This window comes from Nicotiana sylvestris, chromosome 12 (genome assembly GCF_000393655.2).
Source record: "Nicotiana sylvestris chromosome 12, ASM39365v2, whole genome shotgun sequence".
In the NCBI taxonomy this organism is placed as follows: domain Eukaryota; kingdom Viridiplantae; phylum Streptophyta; class Magnoliopsida; order Solanales; family Solanaceae; genus Nicotiana; species Nicotiana sylvestris.
The window spans coordinates 17,798,503-17,821,135 of record NC_091068.1 but is presented as its reverse complement, the minus strand read 5'-3'; the positions used below and the strand labels follow the sequence as shown (position 1 = coordinate 17,821,135).

Sequence of the window (22,633 nt, the reverse complement as noted above, 5' to 3'; positions counted from 1 at the left end):
AAATTGGACCCAAAATCAGGCCCAAAACACTGTTTTTGCCCTGTCCAGATCGGCCAATCTCAGAGACGTCCAAACGGCGTCGTTTTGATCATACTTGATCTGGACCGTTGATCTCAGATTGATCAACGGCCAAGATCACATCTTCATACCCACGCCTTAACCCGACCCGTCTCACCCAGAGACCCGCCGGTCTCACTTAACCCATACGGCGTCGTTTCCATTAAGTTGATCAATCCAGGCCATTGATTTTGAATGATCTAACGGCCCAGATCAAATTTCCCCTAATTATATAACCCCAATCCCTTACCCCCATGCCCCCCTAAGCCATACCCCCCTCCCTCATCCTCGTCTCTCAGAGACTGAACCAAACACCCCATGAACCCTAGCACCGCCACCTTACCCCATTGCTTGAAACCCGGCGGCAACGACGCCGCCGGTTACCAGATTAACACCCCTAAACCATCTGACCACCCCCGTTCCAAATATGTTACTCCCTTGTCTCGAATCATCCCCCACCGTCTCGAATCTTCGTTTGAAGATTCGATCAGAACCCTGAAACCACCCTAATCAACCCCCAATTAACACCACACCACCACTAGGTTTCCCTCACCCCTAAACCATCAACAGATTCCCTCGGATCCTGTTGGATCTCCTCGAATCTTCGATCAAAATCTCCCTTCCAAGCCCTAGTTGTCCCCTTGACCCTAGACTAACACTCAATAATCCCCTTTACCTCCTCGTCCTTGATCCCTAGCCAAATTGGTTCGAACATGGTAAAATCTGTCGAATGACAAATCTAGGGTTTTCAACAGTTCAAGACATGTCAAAGTTTCAAGGTCGATAGGTTTTTGTTCAGTATTGTAGGCCTATTTCTCACGAAATAGACGTATAATACTGATTAGGACTCAAGTTCGAAAGAACATACTGTTTGAAATCTGAGAAAAGAACAGTAAGTTCTCTTTAATTCCTTTTGTTGCCTTCTATAGTTTTGTTTGTTTGTTTTAAATTGTATATTTGTCTTGATTTGTTTCTTATCTTTGGTTCAGTACTTCTCTTTTCCTCATCAGACCGTTTATTGGGTCCAGTTCCTCTGATTGTTTGTTAACATGTTGTAAATTGTTTGGTCAATTTATTGGCTCGTTATGTGTAAGTCAGTTTAACCTGATAGTTAGTTTTAATCATGGCTTTGGTTTCATAGTCCATTTTAGTACGTTTTTTTTTTGTGGTTTTGTTTAAATGATGTATGGCATTGGTTCAGTTTGTCCCCTATATGTGATGTGTGTTTTCTTTGTTCTTTGATATTCATCAATCTTCGTTGAGTTCAGTATATTCGCAGGATTTCTTTCACTCTATTTCAGCTTAATTTGGAATTATAAATCAATCATTCCCATAATGTGCAGTTGGTGATTTAGAAGTTTGACCTGGATAGTTTGTTAGGCTTGTGTTCTGATTCATGGTAATGTTGTTATTGGGTTTTCTGTTAAGCATCGATGCATTTTGATTTCAGTTTCAGTTTCAGCTTGAATGTTCTGCTAAGCTCTTTCGATTGTTAATGTTGATTTTGTTTTGAAGTTTCAATTTAGATTTTAGGTGTTTGAATTGGTTATAGCTACAATTAATATAGATTTCAGAGTTTAGTTTGACTTGATATAGAATTACTGGCCTTGTTTATTCATTTGAGATTTTGGACAGCATGTGCATTGTAGTCCTTTAATGAATTAAAGTTAACTTGACAGCATGTGCTGTCAGGACATATTCATGCTGCCCATACTTGTTTAGTTTAATAAAAGGGAAAACCATTTTAATAATGAAAAGAGGGCTATCAGGGGAATCTCATGGGGAATACTTTTCTTTTGAGTTTTGAGTGGAAAAACAGAGGGGAGCACATGGGGAGAAAGTCAGTTTTCTAATGGACTAAGTGCTCCAAGAGCTAAAGAGGGAGGTCTGTGTTGATATATATAGAGAGGAGGAGACTGAAGTGAGGCGGGTTTTTGGGAGAGCAAAAGAAAAAAACACTGCTTGATTGCTTTCTCTTCTTTGAATTTGTTTTCAATCTCCCATTGGGAGTTTAGCTCCTATATCTCTTTTAAAAGACCAGAACATAGTTTCTTTTGTTTTCGAAGGAGAAACCCTGTCCAGTACTAGAAGTTTGGAGTCATTGGACTCATTAGAACCTTAGTAGCGAGTCATTCTATTTGTTTCTGTTTCATTTGAGTTTGTTTTGTGGGTGCTGGATTCATTTTGTTGAGCATATTGGTTTGTTTGGAGTCATCTTTGCAACCTTATTTGGTTCTCGAAACCATTCTGAAATTTGGTTTGGCTCGCCTCTGCTGCTTGGAATTTCTGTCATTGATCTCGATTGATTCAGAGTATTCTGTTGGGGTCATACTTCGATTTCCTAGGATTTCACGGTGTTGCTGAACTTGTTGTCGCTATACTACTACTGCTTCTACTGATCTTCATCTTCTTTACTTGCTTTCCAATATCAGGTACACAACTGATCTACTGGTTCAATGTAAGCTGAAATTTGAAGCATGAATGAAAAATGAAGAGTTGAAGTTGTTTTGAATATCTTTTAGTTGTATATTGAACACTAAGCTGTATACATATAATAGTTCATGTCTTCTACTAGAATCATGTAGGTATGGGCTATGTATAACTGAACAATGTTTTGTAGTAGTTTAGTTGTAAACTTCCTCCCTTGTGCGCTTAGTTAAAAATGGGTTGATATAGTAGAAAACATGTTCTGTTGTTTCAGTATTATTTGTTAAATAGTATATCTCAAAAAAAAAGGCCTGTTAGGCCTCTTAGACTATTTCTAAAATACTTAATAGTTACCGCATGGAACAAAAGGCTTGTTTTGAAACTTACAGGAACATTGTTTAATTAGATAGCACGGGTTCACATTTCAGCCCCTTTGTAAATATCAAACATATATAAAATAAGTCAACTAGGCCCAATTGGAATAAGGATGGCCCAGGCCCAGTTTCACGCCATGCACATTAGGCCTGGGCCCATAACTGTCAAACGGACTGCTCTTACTGCGTTCATTTTAGATTTAACGAATCATGTTCGAAACTTAACTATAATAACTCGTAAGTATGTAAATAAAGTATGACATTTTCTTCATTTATTTTAGAGACAAACGAAATAGAAAACATAGTCATCATAGGACGACCTTTAAAAATAAAATAAGGCGCGCCTCGCCAAATAAATTACAAATCGTGGGGCCCTCAATAAACGGATACAATAATTGGTTAGACTTCGGAGTTGGCCGTTTAGCGAATTTTCATGGCCTCTTCCTAAAATAACAATATGTTAGCCTCTTTAGGACGCGCCTTAATTTATCTTACCTTCTTAAATACGGGTGTGCATTTATGTGACCCAAATCCAAATCTCAACGGGGTCGGAACGTATTAACAACCACGGGTGCATTGATTGTGACGTGGTTCGAGATGCATTTTCATGACGTTGCAATTCTATTAAAAATAATAATAAAAGCGGTTTAAACTTAATAAAAGCACACAAGTCATAACATGTATAAAAATCAGATATTTAGCCATTACAACAATTTAAGCGACCGTGCTAGGACCACGGGATTCGGGGGTGCCTAACACCTTCCCTCGGGTCAACAGAATTCCTTACTTAGAATTTCTAGTTCGCAGACTTCATTTGGAAAGTCGAATATTTTCCTCAAATTGGGATTCAAGATAAACCGGTGACTTGGGACACCAAAAGCCAAACCTTTCCCAAGTGGCGACTCTGAAATAAATAAATAATCTCATTTCGAATATTGTCACTTAAATTGGAAAAACTCCCTCACGCATTTATCCTTCGGGGTAGGCGCGCAAAAAGGAGGTGTGATAAGGACCAAATAATATATTCATCATATGGTATCAGAATTAGACTCGCCCCTATTTTTGATTCATTCAATGTTGGGTTACTATGTTATATTATCCACGTTCCAATTAACCAAGTTGGGCATGAGACTCATCCTTATTCTTAGTTTATCAAATGTGGGGCCATTGTGTTATGTTATTTTTGCTCCAATTGACCAGATTGGGCATAAGGCAGTGTTAATTTTCTTTTTATATGATTTTGAAACTCTTATCTTAAATGAATTAGCTTTTGGATTGAATTATTATGCTTAAATTTCTATTTTCTTTCCTTAATTAAACCCTTGACTCTCAAGAGTCTGTTCTCTCTCGGCGCATGTTAAGCAAGGACTGCTAACTTACGCTGGTAAGGATGGCTAGACAGAAGAAGAGGAACTCCATAGCTAAGGTGAAGAACACGGATGAAGATGAGAAGGCAGAAGAAGAATATGGTAGGCTGGTTATACCAGAAACAGGGATTCCCCAAACCCTTGGGTCGGTGCAACTATTCCATTGGATGAAAGGCATGGGTAGCACACCAACGGTTCTGCATGGACAGGAAAAGAAGGAATTGACGGAGCCTGTGAAAAATCAAGCTTCGGTAGCTCAAATGAAAGAGTCACCTGCAGATCCAGCACTCAATGAGGCTGATATAGCGACGGCAGCAAGGAAGCTAAACTTCTCGACAAGCCTAGGGGTTTCAAAACCAACGCTAGCTGAGGTAGTCCAAGGTAATAGATTTATGTAGCAAGGGCTAAAATAGAATTACTATCCCCATGTTATCAAGGATGGAAGAAAAATTGTTAGATTAAACCACATAAAAGTGGAAGAACAGAATAGAAGATGGAGAACAAGCTTAATTGGCTATATCATAGGTGGATCCCCTCAGTTCCAGGAGATGCTGAAATTTGTTTATGGGGTATGTCAGTTTGTTACGACCCCACAGGTACTACTTCATGACGAAGGTTATTTCATCTTCAAATTTGAATCTGATGATGATAGAGATGCAATACTTCAAAATGGGTCATACACCTTCAACAATACACTAATGATTTTGAAGAAATGGGATCTAGATTTCCAAATGAGCAAGGAGAATACAAATAATATCCAAGTATGGGTTAATTTCCCTGGATTACCTATACAATACTGGACAATGGAGAATTTAGGAAGAATTATGAACTCGATTGGGAATCCTATTTTATACTGACAAATTAACAGCTCAGGAAGCAAGGATATCTTATGCTCGCATGTTAATTGAAATGGATGTGTCTCAACCATTGCCTGAGACAATACTGATAGAAATTGCTGAGGGCAAAAATAGGGAGCAAAAATTGAGTTATGATTGGTAGCATACATTCTGTCTAGAATGCCTAGTGATTGGTCATGAGACATGTAGAGCTCCAGCAGAAGGGATGAAGCAGCCTGGTCCTATCCCTAAAAGTCAAGTAGGAAACCAACAAAGAAGGGGAAGGAAACTACTCACTAAGTGGATTGCCAAGCCAAAGATAGTTCTGAAAATACAGGACCAAGAAGTTAGAGCTTAACCAAGCAAAGAAAAAGTGACTACACCAGCAGACACAAGGCAAGAAGTAGTTACCATAGGGCGTGAGCATAAAGAAGATGATGAGTTCCAGGTAGCAAAATCAAAAGGGAAACAGGTGTAGTGTCCCAAGGTGAAAACATCAATAAGGAATTGTATGTCTGAGGAGACCATTGAAAATATACTATATCAAAACAGATTTAAGGCTCTGAGAATTCAGGAAGGGGAGGATGCTAGCCTGACATCTAAAGAAGGAAGAGTACCTCTTGCTTATCCACCATGATTATTAGCTCCTGGAATATTAGAGGTTTTAATAAGCCCTATAAGCAGAAAGAACTCAAGGCCTTTTTGCTGAAAAATAAAATAACTGTCTTAGGATGCCTTGAGACAAAAGTAAAAATAAAGAATGAAAAAAAGGTTAGAAGGAAGTTTGGGGAATGGGAAGTATTTTCAAACTATTCATATGACCCTAAGGGGAGAATATGGATATTGTGGAAGGCACAACAAGTAGACATTACCATAATTCAATCTGGAGATCAAATGGTGCACTGTGAAGTCAGAGACAAGAACTCAACATTCCACTTTTGGTTAACTTTTATTTATGGATATAATACTATTGCAGAAAGGCAGGAAATATAGAAGCAGCTGAGACAGATTAACAGTACTATGGAGGAGGCTTGGCTTTTGCTAGGAGATTTTAATACTATGTTGTCTATAAATGATAGAATTAATGGAAACCCTGTCAGCCAAAGTGAGGTGGTAGACTTTCAAACTTGGGTTGAGGATACAAATCTGGGACTACTGAATAAAAAGGGGTGACAATGGTCATGGTGCAATAAAAGGGATGCTACTGATAGAATCTATAGTAATATTGATTGGGCCCTAGGGAATCCCTACTGGTTCATGAAGTATAACAACCTAGAGGCAATATATGAGAATTATGGGGTCTCTGATCACTCACCCATACTATTGAGTACTGAGGTCACAAGAAACTCTTTGCCTAAACCATTTAGGCTTCTTACTGTGCTTATGCATGAGGATGAATTCAGCAAGATGGTTCAAGAGGTGTGGAGCAAAAAAATCACTGGATATGCTATGTATTCAGACTGGCAAAAGCTGCAGATCCTAGGGAGCGAAGCAAAAGGAATGAATCAAGCTTTCAACTCAGTGGATAAAAGACTTGAGAGCCTAAAGGATCAGGTGCAAAAAGTACAAAAGGAGATAGATGATGACTTATTCAATAGCCCATTGATCCTGAAGGAGAAAGAGTTATTACTGCAAATAGAAAAATGGGAAGGTATTCAAGAAAAGGTGTATAAGCAGAAATCAAGGGCAATGTGGATCTCAGCAGGAGACTCTAATACAAGGTTTTTCTATGCTCATTTAAAAGCAAGGCAGGCTAGGAATAGAGTCTCTACCATCTGTAATGCTCTTGGGCATAGGCTAACTGACCCCCTATTGGTAGAACAAGAGTTAATATCATTCTTTGAAGGCTTACTGGGAACAAGGGCTGCTGAATTACCCTGTCTTGATGTGAATATTGCTAGGAATGGACCTTGTTTGGATAGAGAATAACAACAACATCTTGTTAAGAGTGTTTATAAAATAGAGATTTTGCAAGAACTTAAAGGTATGCCAAATGATAAAGCACCTGGCATTGATGGATTTCCAGTTGAGTTTTTTAAGAAATACTGGCACATAGTGGGAGAGGATGTTATAAAGGCAATCAAGGAATTCTTTGAATCAGGGAAACTATTGAAGAATATCAGCAGTACTACTATTACATTGGTGCCAAAGGTGTCCAGCCCTTCATTTGTCAAGGAATTTCGACCTATTGCATGCTGCACTACTATCTATAAGCTCATTGCCAGAATCCTTACATCAAGACAGAAAACAGTGGTGGACTTTATAGTTGGACCTGCTTAGTCAGCTTTCATAGAAGGGAGAAGTATTCTGGATAATGTGATTATTGCTCATGAATTGGTTAAGGGGTATAACAAAAAATGAGTCTCACCCAGGTGCATTATAAAAGTGGACATAAGGAAGGCCTATGATTCAGTTGAATGGCTATTCTTACAAATGGTATTACAGGAATATGGGTTACCAAATAAGATGGTAAGGTGGATTATGGAGTGTGTAACTAATGTGAACTACTCTATACTGATAAATGGTGGGCTTACCAAAAGATTTCAAGCAAGGAAAGGACTGAGACAAGGGGACTCCATGTCCCCATACATGTTTGTCCTAGTGATGGAGTACCTGAGTAGAACATTGAAGACTCTCAAAGACATCCCAGAATTCAACTTCCACCCAAGATGTGCCAAATTAAATCTGACTTATATCTATTTTGCAGATGATCTGATTATGTGTTGTACAGCTGATAAAATCTTTATCCAACTACTTCTGGACAAATTCAATCATTTCTCAAAGGTGACAGAACTCATGGCTAACTTAGAAAAAAGTTCTATCTATGTAGCTGGAGTTACTCAGGATTTCAAAGATATGATCAGTACTGACTATCAATTCAAGCTGGAAGCTCTACCATTCAAATACCTTGGAGTTCCTTTATCTTCAAGGAAGCTATCAATACAGCAAACATACTGGGGACAACTGATAAAAAATGTGTTATTTGAGATGCAAACATACTGGGGACAGGTATTCCTGCTACCAAAGAAGATTATACAATTGGTGAATGTTGTATGCAGATCATTTCTATGGACAGGTAGCCAAATTCCTTTAAAGAGAGCTTTGATATCTTGGGATAGTATTTGTATGCCAACTTCAGCTGGTGGTCTAAATGTCATGGATTTTGTATGGTGGAATAAAGTAGCAATATACAAGCAAATGTGGGCGATACATACAAAAAATGATGCCCTTTGGATCAAATGAATCTACTGTATATACATCAAAAAGCAGGATTTCCATACAATAAGTACTCCTAATCAAGCCTGTTGGCTGGTAAGAAAGGTGTTTGACATCAGAGAGTGGTACCTGACTATTGATTCCTTTGCCAATATAAACAACTTTTGCAGAAAGGGGCAATTCAATATTCAGAAGATGTACACCTTATCGAGACCTCAGTTTCCAAAGGTTCGTTGGAAAGCTTAATATTAGGCACCACTATACCTAGACACAACTTCATTTTATGGCTAGCACTTCACCACAGACTGGTCACAGTGGATAGGTTGACAGCTTGGGGAATACAGGTCGATATGGGATGTGTATTATGCAGTAGTGGAAAAGCAGAAACAATGACTCACTTATTCTTTGAATGTCAATATTCAAGAAATATGTGGAGCACACTGCTTAACTGGATGGGAGAAAGACATCAAATTGGTGCATGGGAAGATGAAGTCTTATGGTTGATAAAAAGAACAAAAAATGGTAGACCCCATAATAGCATCTTGGCGTTTCTGTTTGCAGCAGTGATATACCATACATGGATAGAAAGAAACATGCGCAGATTTCAGGGGAAACAGACGGATACAAAAAAGATATATGTGACATTGTCCTTCAACTGCATATCAAAGGACAACAGAGGCTAAAATGGAAGAAGATCTTAGAAGGAGTGGATAGTATTCCTCTATGAAATGTAGAAGTAGAGGAATTATTAATATGTAAATGATATTTGTCTTTTTTCTGATAGTTTTTCTTTGATGTTAATTTGAGTCTAACTCCTAAGTCCAAAGGAGTTAAAGGTGCTGTAAATATTTTTACTAGTTAAATAAAGTTTTGATATTTGACCAAAAAAAAAATTCATTTTCTTAACATTACTTAATAGGAATGTATTCACATAAATACGTATGTGTTTCTTTGTTATAATTAAGATTAACCTCCAATTATTCCATTTTCAATTTTCTCATGTTAGCAATGTAGTAAGGCTCTGGCTAAGAGAATATTGCAATTTAAACCCAACCCCACTCCCCGCCCCCCAAACAACAAAAAAATGGTATTGAATTTGTTCCTCTGCTTAGAAGTTCATGATTCACAAGCTAAACCCACAGGGTTTGAAATATGGGTCAACTCATTTAACTAATATAATATAAACCCAAAATATTTCAACTTTTTTCAATAAATTTACATATTCAGAACTGTATAAAAAATGTTACAAAATGGCAATATATTTATATTTGAAGTATTAAATATGGCCATAAGCAATAGTATTTTCCGGCTGAATTTGCCATATAAAATGGAATAAAGGGTACAGTAATAATTAATAGTAAAAACTTAGCGATGTTTTTCAGTGAAGAAAGTAACTTGCCGTAAAAACATAAAATATTAAGAGAAAATAAAATTATATAGCCGCTCTCAAAATAGTAGTTGAATACACACACATCTTGTATGTCATATACAAACATTATACAAATTTTGCATACTTTTTCGGCTACCAATATAATTAGTTTCGGGCGTGGGATAAAAGTGATAATATCCCAAATATTAATTAACATTACAAAATTTAAAAACCCTGGAGCGCTATACAGTTTAATCTCATCAAATGAACGTCTAATCTATTGCATGGCTTTCCTTGGAAACAAAAAAGACAATTTAGGCGTAGGCAGAAAACATCCAATGAGATGCTAAAGATGAAAGGCAACATAATACTGAAACTCGAGCAATTCGAGAAAAGAAATTTAAAGAGATAACGCTACTGAACAGAGATACACCCCAAGTCCATAACTAGCATGCAAATATCTATGCGTAGTTTAGCAACAAAAATCTTATAGTAAAATCTTCAAAAGAGGGCAAAATCATCAAAATAAAGGGGGCTAAGCCTATTCCCCTCTTTATTATCAAGACCTGAATCTCTCACAGATTGAAAATACATGTGACGTAGACGTGCATAAACTGAAGATTGTTACGGCTAGCACAATATAACAATTTAGGCAACTGGTGAAAAACCTTAAAGTTTCAAACTGTACAAATACAAAATAGACCTTAGTACGATGCTTCAACGCTGCTCAAGCAGGCAATTTGGGAAAGGCAAGGGGCAAAGAGACAAGGTTTAGTGACTTGAATTTCTACCAATAGCTAGCAAAATCAAGCAGCCAGTCCTCTGGAAGGGCAAAAACCAGTACGAAGAGAGTAAGGACTGAAGTAGGGAAGCTCTATCGGGGTTGAAAATCTCAGTCAGCTCAATGATGTATACCAGGGGGTCAAAGCAGGCAATAAAAAAATCCACACTATAGGAATCAAATGAAGATTGATGTAATCACTTCCAAGTAATTCACTCTCTCTTCTAAATTTTTAAAAGACTAAGGGCTTTAAGCAAAATGAAAACTTCATCAGAACTTGTTGGGAAGAAAAGATGATTAAAACCAAAAGAGAAAAACAGAAACTTACAGCATACAAAAGCAAAGTGTACCACAGGTCTGTCTTGGTTTATGCAAACTCTGGATGCCATATCTTTCTAAACTCTGAAGTAGGTTATAAGGCCACTTATAAAAAAGAAAACTCTTATGTGAATTTGTGCGGAGAAGTTCACATCTTGAAAATTAGTCAAACTGAATAGCAATATTATGGTAAAAATTTGTTCCTTTCTCCCCATCAACACAGAGAGATAATGACGAGGAAAAAAGGAAGCTTTTGATAAAGAAAAAGATGAAAAGAAAAAGAACACAAAATAGTTTAAATCAAAATAAAGAGAAGCAGATTTTTATTTTTTTAAAAGGGAAAAAAATAAAGAGGAAAGCAGCAGCATAAAAAGCAAAGAGAATCACAGGCCCATAGGTTGACACAATCTTTGATGCCAGGAACTTCCATGAGTAAGCTTTCATAACTCTCAGATACCCAGCACCACGACCTTGCTGAAGTGGCGATCAATTGTTTAACGAGAATGTGAGTTCCTCAAACCACTCTGTAACAGATTAGGTACCTGCCATTTGACTGTGATGCCATTCATCGTCCTTAATATCTACTTAAATTACCACTACACTTTGAGGTGAGGCGTGTCATAGCCGCAGAGATTCAATCAAACAGAAGCATAGTGATGTAGTAGCTAGCTGGGATCCACAATCTTTGAAATTGAAGATCCCACAGCAGGGCAGTGAAGAACGAAACCACAGAGTGTGGGAGCAGAAAACCAACGAAGCAGTAGCAGAAGACACCTCAACACAAAGAAAACAAAAATAAATTTTTAGCAGCATTCATAAGACGTTTTCATTCTCTAAAAGTAATAGATGCCATAAAATACATAAGGTCTAAGTCCCTAAGATAATGGTTCTTAAAATGGGAAAAGTTTAAGAAAATAAAAAACACACTTATAATATAAAACGAAATTGAAACCCGTTTAAGTTGAGGGCATGGCCTCACTTACACAGCTGCGACTAACTCAAGCATAGTAACACATATCCAAAAACTCCTGATCGAGACAAGTAATCATCTCTTCCATTCAGCTCCTGCTTCTGATTCGGTCCCTGAGGCCATTTCTGCATACAAAGCAGAAGAGAAGCTAAGGAAAAAAGATAACATTCTTTATCAATACGAAAGAATAAATAAAAAAACATGTTTGTATTGCATGAGAGCGAACATCCCGATTCAAAACCAAAAATGAGGTAGCAACACTGTCAATACCAATGCTACACGAACTAAGGCATGGTGCACCAGATGGATACGAAATAATTCAAGAGACAAATCCTAATACATATACATGCACAAGTATCTAAATACCAAACTTTAACCACATTTACACACTATTAAGAAAAGAATATCCAATAAAGAGAGGTGACACAATAAAAGATTCCCAAGTTAGTAAGTTCACCCATTGGAATAAGGAACTTCATCTCGTCCACGGTAAGGAGATCGGCTATAGCTACGACCACGAGGCGATGGGCTTCGGCGTCTGGGTGAACGTCCACGAGGACTATAACTCCTGTTTCAAAAAGGAAATCAGGAGGGGGGAAAGCGAATTTGCATGTCCTGCTGTATATTTTAAATGAAGTTTTCTTCTGACCTGCGACCATAACTTGGACTCCTCCGATATCTAGGAGGGCTGCGACTTCTACGTTTTCCAGGCACTCCACGCCCTCTGCACTCACGAGCAAAATGACCAGCCTCACCGCACTCGTAGCACTTCAAATCAGAGCCTCCAGAGCGACCGCGACCACCTCCACGGCCTCCTCCTCCTCCTCCTCCTCCTCTAGAATTGTGCGAGAGCTCCACCCTCCATCCATTCTTCCCTGTTTAATGTATAAGGAAGAGAACACCATCAAATGCATCAGTTCCCGACATATTTGCTGAACACTACAGAATATATAGTATAAAGCGACAGCATAAAAATAGAAGTGATTGTCAACCTACAATATATATTAAAAGGGATTGAACATCGGAAAAGGCTAAAAATTGCATGGCCATAAATAAGATAAATAAACCCATTCAGAAGGTTGAACAATATGCAGGAGTAAGGGACCATACCATCAATTTCCCTGATTGCGTCCCGTGCATCTCTTTGGTCATCAAAGTCAATAAAAGCATAACCAGGTGGGCGTCTTGCAACCCAAACACTGCAAGCATTTATATTTTTGGCATTGCTAATCAGAAAGCATTATAGCAAGAAGAACGATCGGAAAAAAAAAAGTCGTCAAATTCCATAAATGAAATAACCTCTAGTGATACTGAAGTGCAACCAATGCTCTTAATATCTAGAATTTATAACCCAAATCCCTTTGGTTTAAATCTCAATATGTCGCTTTCTTTGACATCCAATAATCAGTGTTTTTTATTCAGAAGAGTACATAGCACAGACTCAACAGATCAAATAGCAACAAAAGCATGAAGATTTTATACGACATCCCATTTCATTAGAAACTTCCTTCATAAATTATTTATGAATATTAGGGAATAATGTACTTGCGAAGTATTTTACACTCATTTCTTATAAAATTAGCAAAATACAACCTCCATACATATAAATACTGTTTCAGGGAAACAGGTATACTCAGCACGCTAGGATACTAGACTAATATTATATCCTTTTAGTTGATCACAAAATAAGACTTTAATGCTCCTCCATGTTAGATTATTAGTGCAAACAATCCAAGCAATGAAGAAAGAATAACTAGCAATCACTTATAATAGGTAGTATTTGTAAGCTAAATATTTAGTTGTTCTACTGTATAGGCAGTATTCAAAAGCCAATAACAAATTAAAATTGCACAAAAAAATCCTATACATAAGAGGTAGTTACTCTCTTCAATTCAACTATCTTGGAGAATATGCAAAAAAAATTCAACGCATTACAAATGCTGAATTCAGTGTATAATTTGCTTTACCTCCTTATAACTCCAAAGACACGGAATTCATCTTCTAGTTCTCTTTCAGTGACCCTAGGATCAAGATTTCCAACATACACTCTTGACATCTCGGAATAGTAACCTATCAAAGAAAAACCCATTTCAGGCAACGTGAATAAAACCTCAAATTAATCAGGCAATTAAGAAATTGAATACTGTCAGAAATTTGCCAAAATCAAACAAATAGGTATTATCAACTCTATTTTCTTGGTAGTACTGTAGTATGCTTATACGGATTTAAGTTGTATACACTGGTTAAGTAATACCTGTAGAAATCTGGTTATCCTGCTATATCATGTCACAGTGCTCACCAGATCAATTTTACTAAAAGGTTTTAACTTATATACAGAAATTTTATACTATCAGGTCATTTTTATCTTTTGTAAGGTAACCTATTTGGGTGAATAGTATAGGATTTTCTTTACACCTGTAAATATCCTTTTGGGTGACCTGATAGTATAGGAATTTCTTTACACGGTGTATACAAATTAAGCTCTTAATAGAAACAGTTACCTATAAAACTGCTTAAACTATACACAGATTTTAAATTAATCACAATAAGAGACATCAATTGAAGAGTTCAATGAAACACTATATTTTCATACACAAATCATAAAATACTATCCTGAATATCCGTAACATAATCAAATTAAATGAAACTAAAACCTTTTTTTTCAATTCTGCGAAATTTCTAATAAAATTATGATTCGCGGAACCACAGAATTAAAGATCTAAAGATAGGAGAAGAAGTAATAACTTCGATATTAAATAACAGATCAAAGTATACAGACCTACAGGTGAAGAATGAGAAAGGAGAGAGAGGAACCTGAAACCCTAGTGAAGAACTGCAACAAAAAGAAACCCTAGGCCACCACGATTTGCTGAGAAAGTGAGGAATATGAATAGGGAATGTACAGAGAGAGATATTTTAGGGTCAATAATTGGATGACTAATGGATATGAAATGGGCTTGAAAGCTGGACTTACTCAGTTAGCCCAAGAAAGCAGATCCCCAAATTTGGGCCTAGGACATAAAGTTTGCAAAATAGAGGAAATGACCACAAAGTATATAAATAGCCATTTTTAGGGCTTCTATTTAGAGATTAGCAAATATTTATTTGGCCCTGAAAATTTGAACTAAAATCTAAACTTCAAGACTTTGTATCCTGAAAATTTGAACTGAAAAACTAAAATTTAGAATACACTAGCTAATTTTTAAATAGCAACCCTCTGGAATTGTTACCTGGTGTCATTTCTACCAAATATTTGTTGTATTTTATTTATAGATAGCTTAAGAGTGTTATTTTATTAGTATCTTATAAAGAACTCTAATAACTAAAATTACATTTGCAAAATCATATCTTATACTCTTATAGTTCACTTCTAGTCTGTGAATACCAGGGATCATATGGTTCACGTATTAGTTATGCGAGGAATATAATGAAAGGATTGTTTATATATAATTAATATGAATGATTTTAATTGAAGAGAAATATAAACACTAGTTGCGGGAAAACTTTAACCGTAAAACTGATTGACATAATTTTGTAAATCTAAGAAGGTAAAAGAAGTGAAAAATTGGGACTGACCTTTTTCCGTGAAGCTCATGCACATACCCATGATCGACCTTTGCCAATATGAACTATAGCTAAATTTCTCAAAGTGTATAACGAAAGAGAAAAAAGACCAGTGAAGTGGATTTGATTTGATCCTATCTTGATTGTTGCAATGAATTCTAGCATCTGATTCCAGACTTAACCACTAAGCTTTAGTTACAACTGGAATCTACAGCATTTTGGCTCCACGTAATGTTAGAAGTTTGTCGAGGTCTTCAGGATTTAAGCTATATGAGTTGAACCTTTAAAATATTTAGTATTGAACTCATTGAATTTTTATGATTTTGGGATTATATATGCTTTTTGTTGCAACTTTAATAATTTTTTACTCGTAATTTTATGTTCTGCGCTAAAAATATTGTGTTCTGATAAACGCGGGTCGCAATTTTATGTGAATATTTACACATTCCATATCAGCATTAATTTAGTTCAAGTGGAAAACCATCTCATCCAACACTTATTTTACATTTGAAAATTTAATATCAGTTGTCAAACACAACTAATTATAGTGAAAACTACTTACTTTAAGCTCTTTGTTGGCTGAATCTGATCCTAATTTTGCAATAAACTAATTGTATTCCTCTTTGATTGTAAAGGAAAATGGTAATGATTTATGGATTAAAGAGGATCTTTCATCTATTATATCACCTTTTTTTCTTTTTGGTTTGAGCTCTCCTATTTACAATTATTGATATAAGAGTTAAGTTGATCAACACATACGTGACACGAAATAGTGACCTGAAACCAGAAAAGGTTGCCTATTGTAAATAATTGAGCCAAAAAAAGAACGAAATACGAGTGATAAAAATATTGTATATTATATTTTGTATAAAGTTTTTGCCAAAAGAGTGATACCAGCTAGGACCAACAAAGTCATCGGTTTCAAGCGGAAAATGAACTTCTCATCTATTAATAAGTAAATCTTTTGCACTCGCATTATAGCATGTTTGGCCAAGTTATTTTTTGGCCAAAAATATTTTTTGAGCCAAAAGTTTTTTTAAAAAAAAGTTAAGATATTTGGCCAAGCTTTTAGCGGAAAAAGTACTTTTACTAGAAGAGAACAAAGTCCTTTTTTCCCAAAAGCACTTTTTAGAAGCTTCTTCAAACAGTAATACTTTTCAAAGTATTTTTCAAATTAATTAATCAAACACAAATTTATTCTGTCCAAAGCACTTTTGAAAAAAAAACATTGTTCATCAAAAAATAGGGTGCTTTAACATTATTTTTTAGATAATCTTATCTGATATTTTAATTTTTTTTATTATAAATAGGAAAATGGGGGTCTATTTTGTTACATGCTTGGTAGAATCCACTTTTTTATTTCACTCACTTTTTATAATGAATGGTGGTCCTATGTTGACTTGGTACCATTAATTGAGAAAATATTATTTTGTGTCTCATACAACTGACACTAGTTGTATGAGGTAACTTTTTTGTCTCACAGTTTTATGGACCCAGATTTCTCTGAACCCAAAAGTGTAAGATTGGGGTCCACAAATTTGTGAGACAAAAACGAGCCTCATACAACTAGTGTCAGTTGTATGAGATACAAAATAAAACTTCTCAATTAATTGTATCTCCCTATTCACATGTTTGCAGCATTGAAATTGACTGAATGACTGCCAATTCCGATTGACTATCCAAAGTCATTCTAAATTATTGAAAAGACTTAAGATTTTCAAAGAATTAATTTTCTTCTTCTCAGTGAGGTACGAAATTTGTTATATATTCATCACCGTGAAAAAGATATTGAGATTGGATATTTGAATGAGAATTTTTCATAAAGCATCATCTTTTAAGTCTAATTAGTCATTTATAGATACCCTTTGTTATATTACGTGTTATAGATACATTTTATGTTTTTATACAATGTATTTAATGTATTTAAGCTGTTGTATTCATTAATACAACCAAAAAAATAGGCGTATAAACTGTAATTCCAGCTAAGTTTGACATGTATTTAGTTGTATTCAAGCGGCATTAACGTTAAATACAGAAGGTTAAACTGGTTAAAAACGGAAGGAAATCAAATCACATGATATTCTCCTAATTTAACTCCACGAACTAAGGAAATCAAATCACATGATATTCTCCTAATTTAACTCAACGAACTAAAACGATCCCTCATTAATCTGTATTTGAAAGATACATAATAAAGATTATAGCTGAATAAAGAGAAATACATATGAATAATACAGTTGAATAAAGAGAAATACATATGAATAATACAGTTGAGTAGAACTGTATACAGTTGAATACAAAATAGAACTTAATTCATCTGAATAAAATACTTGAATACAACAAAATACAACTGAATACAACTGAATAAAATTCTTTAATGCAACAAAATACAACTAACTTCTGCTGAATAAAATAGTTAAATACAACTGATTAAAACTGAATACAAGAGAATACGCATAACTTTTTAATACATCTAAAATATATAAATTAATGCTACTGAATACATGTGAATACAGCTGAAATATACATTCGAATACAACTGAATACAAATAGGCGATTTGGGCGATCTAGAGAAAGAAGCAGCCTGATGGCTTCGCCGGCCAGCGGCCAGCCATTAATTCCGGCTGGTCAGCCCCTTAACACATCTGCCCAACCTCCTACAGCAACTACAAACAATCCCCAGCCCTCAAATCCCACAAACGAAGCCATGAATTACGCAAAAGTTGTGAACCTTACTTCAACGACCACTGCCAAGCAGAATCGAGTCGCTACAGTTGAACCAATTGCTTCAACAAATTAAACTTACCCTAGGCGATTGTAATGGAGTGATAATGGAGGAGAACTAGAGAATTTGGGTGGGAGGAGAGGTATGAATCGTGGGTTGAGGGAGAAAGAGTAAAGTATATGCAAAAAGAGAGAGAACGTGGTTAGTCAATTTTATTGTGATTATGTGAGAGAAAAGACTAAAAAGGAGAGAGAAAAATATTATTTAGCATATATGGTGCCTTAAATGTAGGATGTAACTATAATTAGATATTTGGCTATAAAGTATAAAAGATATCTATAGGATGTAATATTTTAAAATGGTATTTATTTAAAATAAATAGGGTACTAAGGTTTTCTATAGGGTGTAAAAATTTCTATTTGAATTAGTGCATCTAATTTGTGGTATTATCAATACTTTGAATGAAATTTCTATATTTAGAAAGCAAGGAAATGAGTTACAAGACTGTTCTATCTCGACACGCTAGGGTGGCCGAGTTGGTTGAGCAGGAGATCCCCAAATGGAAGATCCCCCGAAACCCTCCGCATACTTTTCGGTCGAGCTCGTCGTATGACGCTTGTCTAGTGCATTTTACCTTTCCAGTACAGTTTGCGAGCTATTGTACTGGAACGAAATTTACCCATAGCACACTCAAAGAGTAGCGGCTACAGGTTCCCTAGTTTAGGTGGGAGGAAATAAACCATTCCTGCCATCAAGCACTATGACTCGTGCGAATCACAATGACCATAACTAAAAATGGAGAAAGACTAGAAATGGAGTCTTAGTATTCAATTGGTTCATCTGATTGGTGAGGGTTCGATAACTAATAAGCTTACGAGGGATGAAATAGATTAGAAAAACAAATTGCGCACCAGCTGCTCAATCAAATGCTAAGCAGAAGCACTCTTTTTATTAATACTATAGATAATTTTTGAGTCACATCTCAAACCTATATTTCACTTTACATTTCCCAAACATAAAAGATCAAGACAGACCATCACTTGATATAAGAAACCACATAGGCACAATAGCCACAATACCAATGGAAAAGACAAAAAAATTAACATATGCTACACTTAAGATAGTGAATGAGCTGAACTCACTTGATCATCAAATTCCTTCAAATTTCCTTTAGGATTCTTCTCAAATCTCTTAATCCCAAAATGCATTAACTCCACATCTTTTGCTTCTCCAACCATAACAAGATCAGCTAATATTTTCCCAATAATTGGTCCCATTTTAAAACCATGCCCTGAAAATCCACCACCAATCACTACATCCTCCCCAAATTCCCCACCAAGAAAATCAATCACAAAATCCTCATCTGGTGTCACAGAATACATACACGACTGCGTTATGATCGATTTTGTAGAGTCGACAAGACCTCCAAATCTTTCCTGAATCCACCGTTTTAGTGGATCCAGAACCAATGTAGGCGCCCATATTCGATCTGTTGGCTCACACGGGCGCCCACCATGCACCGGGATTTTAATCAATCCCGGAAACTCAAGTGACGGAGTTCCATATATGTATGGCTCTCCGTAACTCGCAAAAGTTGGAAAACCATTTTCAATAGTGAATTTTGACTCAAACCCTTCTTTAATCTTCCAATACATAACTGTTGTTTCCAAAGGTTGAATTGGAAGTACAATTCCTGTTACACTTTTAACTAACTTTTTCATCCATGGTCCAACTGTCACCACACATTTTTTACCCCAAAACACCTCACCACTTTTAACTTTAACCAAAACACCCCCTTCAACTTTCTTGATTTCAACTACTTCCATATTATCTTTCACAAAAGCTCCATTCTTAACAGCAAGTGTTTGAAACATAGACACAGCTTTTGTAGGTTTAATAACACCACCATATTCTGTAACAACACCAACCCAATTTTCTGGCAGCTGAATCAATCCACCATATTCGTCAAACACTTGTTTATTATCAAGAACGCGAACGGGGATTGAATTTTTCTCACAGCTAGAGATAACTGATTGAAGAGCTTTGTTATCAGAAGGACCTAAGTCAAACTGTGATGTCTTGAAATAGACTTTGTACCCGATTTCGGATTCGGCTTCTCTCCAGAGGGTTTCGGATTTTAAAACCATTTTCGGGTAGTAATCTTCGGGGTAAGTGGCACGTATTGTTCTTGATTCGCCATGTGAAGAACCGCGATGGTGCAAGAAATCGAATTGCTCTAAAAGAAGTGTTTTTTGGCTGAGTTTTGATGTTTGATATGCTGTGCAGCTGCCCATTATGCCTGCTCCTATTACTATTACATCAAAAATTTCTACGGAATTCTCCATTTTTGTGTGTTTGTTTGCTCTGGTTTGTGTTTGTTGGAGAGTGAGAAGGGAGAGTTTATGAGTTGTAAAGTAAGCTAGGAGAATGATGTTTCTGAAGGATTAAATATTTACGCATATAGCATATCAAATACTGGAAAATTTTGGAAAAAATAATGTTGTATGGTCGCTGTAAAAATAATAATAGCCGAAAAAATGTATAAAATTAATATATTTTTGTATATATATATATATATATATATATGTTATATATAAAAATTATATAAATTTTATACATATTTTCAACTACGAGATATAAATAGTTTCTGGCGCGGGTTAAAAGTGATAATACCCCAAAAATTTTTAAAATTTATGTAAAATATATATATATATATATATATATATATATATATATATATATATATATTTCTTCCTTTGTTTTTTTTTTCTTTTTTCAATCAATGTTCCACCGGGTAAGTCATGCTTCCTTGTATCTTTCGCTACTTTCGTTTTAATTTATATGAACCTATTTGACTCGACGTAGAATTTATGAAAAAAATAAAGATTTTTGAAATTTATAATCCAAAATAAGCTACATATTTTGTGTGGATATTTAAAATTTATGGTATTAAACATGTTGTAGTATCCATGTGACTTAAAAGTTTGTCTTTAGGGGTAAAATAAGAAATTTAAGTTAAATTATTTTCAAATTTAAAAAGGGGTCTTTCTTTTAAGGGACTAAAAAAAGAAATTTACATAAACTAGAAAGGATGAAATATATTTTTTCGTGTTTTGTTAAATGGTATATGCCTGGTGCTAGAGAAATACCTAATTAAGGGCTTAGCGCTCTCGCAGATATTTGCCCCACCATCGCACAAGAACTTAATCTATTTTAAATTTAGGCGTGTGATTTCTAAGTTGTGTCATTTTTATGCATCCTTATATATCATACATCACTATCGTATTTTAACAAATATGAGAATTGCCTAAGATGTTACATGAAAACCTAACACATAAAATTTTCTATTTGAAATTGATGAGAACTCACTATACTCATTTGATGTATTGACATATAAAACAAATGATTTTTAAAATATAGAAAAAGCGCTATATATGTACTTAAGCTGTGTCATTATATGTTAATATTAATTTCTTAATTAAAGACTTGAAGAAAAGGATAGATACTAAACTTATTTAACAAATACAACTTGCAATAAGATATCAACCAAATTCGAGTTCATATTGTTATCAATCATCATGTACACTTTAATCCAAAATATTTTAGATATTTTATTTCAAATCATGGGATAAAGATCGAATTCATTTTAAAATTAAAAAAACGCCAAATTAAGTACATACTTTGCTTTTGCTATATAACTTGTTTGAATTTATCTACTGCATAATGGTTTATCAATGTTCATAAATCACAACCCAAGACTGTTGCCTATCCAACTGAAAAATGATCAAAATTAAATGCTCGTTCTAGTTTTTGTCTTGGAATAATTTAGGATTAAGACATTATAATAAATTATGCGATGTTTAAATTTGACTTTTCATGCTCTGGATAAGTTTCCTATCGGGTAAATTTGACTTTTCATGCTCTAGACATATTGTTAAATATTAATATTTTCAATCTGATTTTAAAAGATTTTTTTTGGAACCGAAGAATAAACCTTTTTATCTACTTTATATTTAACATGACGTTAGCTCGATTTTCCATAAAGAAATGTGTACAAATTAAGAATAACATTTTATATAATATTTTCTAATTGCAACTCCTTCACTGTAATGGCAATCCTATTATTATATTTTAAAAAGAACCACCTAAATATTAGAATACGCATTACCCATTATAAAAGACCTTACAACAACTTCTCAGTAAAAATCTCGCATAGTGGGGTCTGGGGAGGGTAATATGTATGCGGATTTTACCCCTGCCCCGATAGGGCAGAGAGACTATCTCCGATAGACCCTCGGCTCAGAAGAAAAAAAAGAAAAAAGAATTCATTAGTAACTCCAGTAGAAGTCGTAATAGTTAAAGAAGCATAAAAACCAAAAGATGAATGACATGCAATAACAGTAACCAGAGTCTAAGGCCCAGGGCTAAGATAAACAGCAAGAAAAGTGTGGGTTCAACATGAACTGCAAGCCATCTAAGATCAACTCTAATCCAACCCCGCCTCACCCCCGGTATGAAGTAAGGAAAGTTCTACTACCCCTATCCTACAACTCTAATGCTTGACCTCCAGGCCTTTCTATCAAGGGTCATGTCCTCGAAACTCTGCAGTCGAATCATGTCCTGTCTGAT

General features: G+C 35.4%; 3 protein-coding genes across 4 annotated transcripts; 1 reads left to right on the top strand and 2 right to left on the bottom strand.

The window, feature by feature from the left end:
• Positions 1–6,318: 6,318 nt before the first annotated feature.
• LOC104229118 (uncharacterized) lies at positions 6,319–6,990 on the top strand. The gene has a single exon (XM_009781699.1). It carries the CDS (start codon positions 6,319–6,321, stop codon positions 6,988–6,990), a length of 672 nt encoding a protein of 223 aa, XP_009780001.1.
• Positions 6,991–11,545: 4,555 nt separating this feature from the next.
• Positions 11,546–15,375, bottom strand: LOC104229117 (serine/arginine-rich splicing factor RSZ22A). Of its 2 annotated transcripts, none has more exons than XM_009781697.2 (6): positions 15,292–15,375; positions 13,683–13,785; positions 12,826–12,914; positions 12,365–12,590; positions 12,173–12,283; positions 11,546–11,840 (listed from the first exon to the last, which is right to left on the bottom strand). In XM_009781697.2, the coding sequence occupies exons 1-6, from the start codon at positions 15,320–15,322 to the stop codon at positions 11,804–11,806; spliced, it is 597 nt and encodes a 198-aa protein (XP_009779999.1). In that variant the 5' UTR covers positions 15,323–15,375; the 3' UTR covers positions 11,546–11,803. The 2 variants fall into 2 exon arrangements, with proteins under 2 accessions (XP_009779999.1, XP_009780000.1); XM_009781698.2 differs by lacking the exon at positions 15,292–15,375 and adding an exon at positions 14,530–14,626.
• A 3,519-nt stretch (positions 15,376–18,894) lies between these two features.
• Positions 18,895–20,457, bottom strand: LOC104229116 (probable sarcosine oxidase). Its single transcript, XM_009781696.2, has one exon. The coding sequence runs from the start codon at positions 20,347–20,349 to the stop codon at positions 19,120–19,122; it is 1,230 nt and encodes a 409-aa protein (XP_009779998.1). The 5' UTR covers positions 20,350–20,457; the 3' UTR covers positions 18,895–19,119.
• Positions 20,458–22,633: the final 2,176 nt, after the last annotated feature.

Coding starts and splice junctions, on each gene's coding strand:
- LOC104229118 (XM_009781699.1), top strand. CDS start 6,319: ATGAAGTATAACAACCTAGAGGCAATATATGAGAATTATGGGGTCTCT.
- LOC104229117 (XM_009781697.2), bottom strand. CDS start 15,322: ATGGGTATGTGCATGAGCTTCACGGAAAAAG. Junction 13,786..15,291: donor CATGAGCTTCACGGAAAAAG/GTCAGTCCCAAT, acceptor TTTCTTTGATAG/GTTACTATTCCGAGATGTCA. Junction 12,915..13,682: donor GTCTTTGGAGTTATAAGGAG/GTAAAGCAAATT, acceptor AAATGCTTGCAG/TGTTTGGGTTGCAAGACGCC.
- LOC104229116 (XM_009781696.2), bottom strand. CDS start 20,349: ATGGAGAATTCCGTAGAAATTTTTGATGTAATAGTAATAGGAGCAGGC.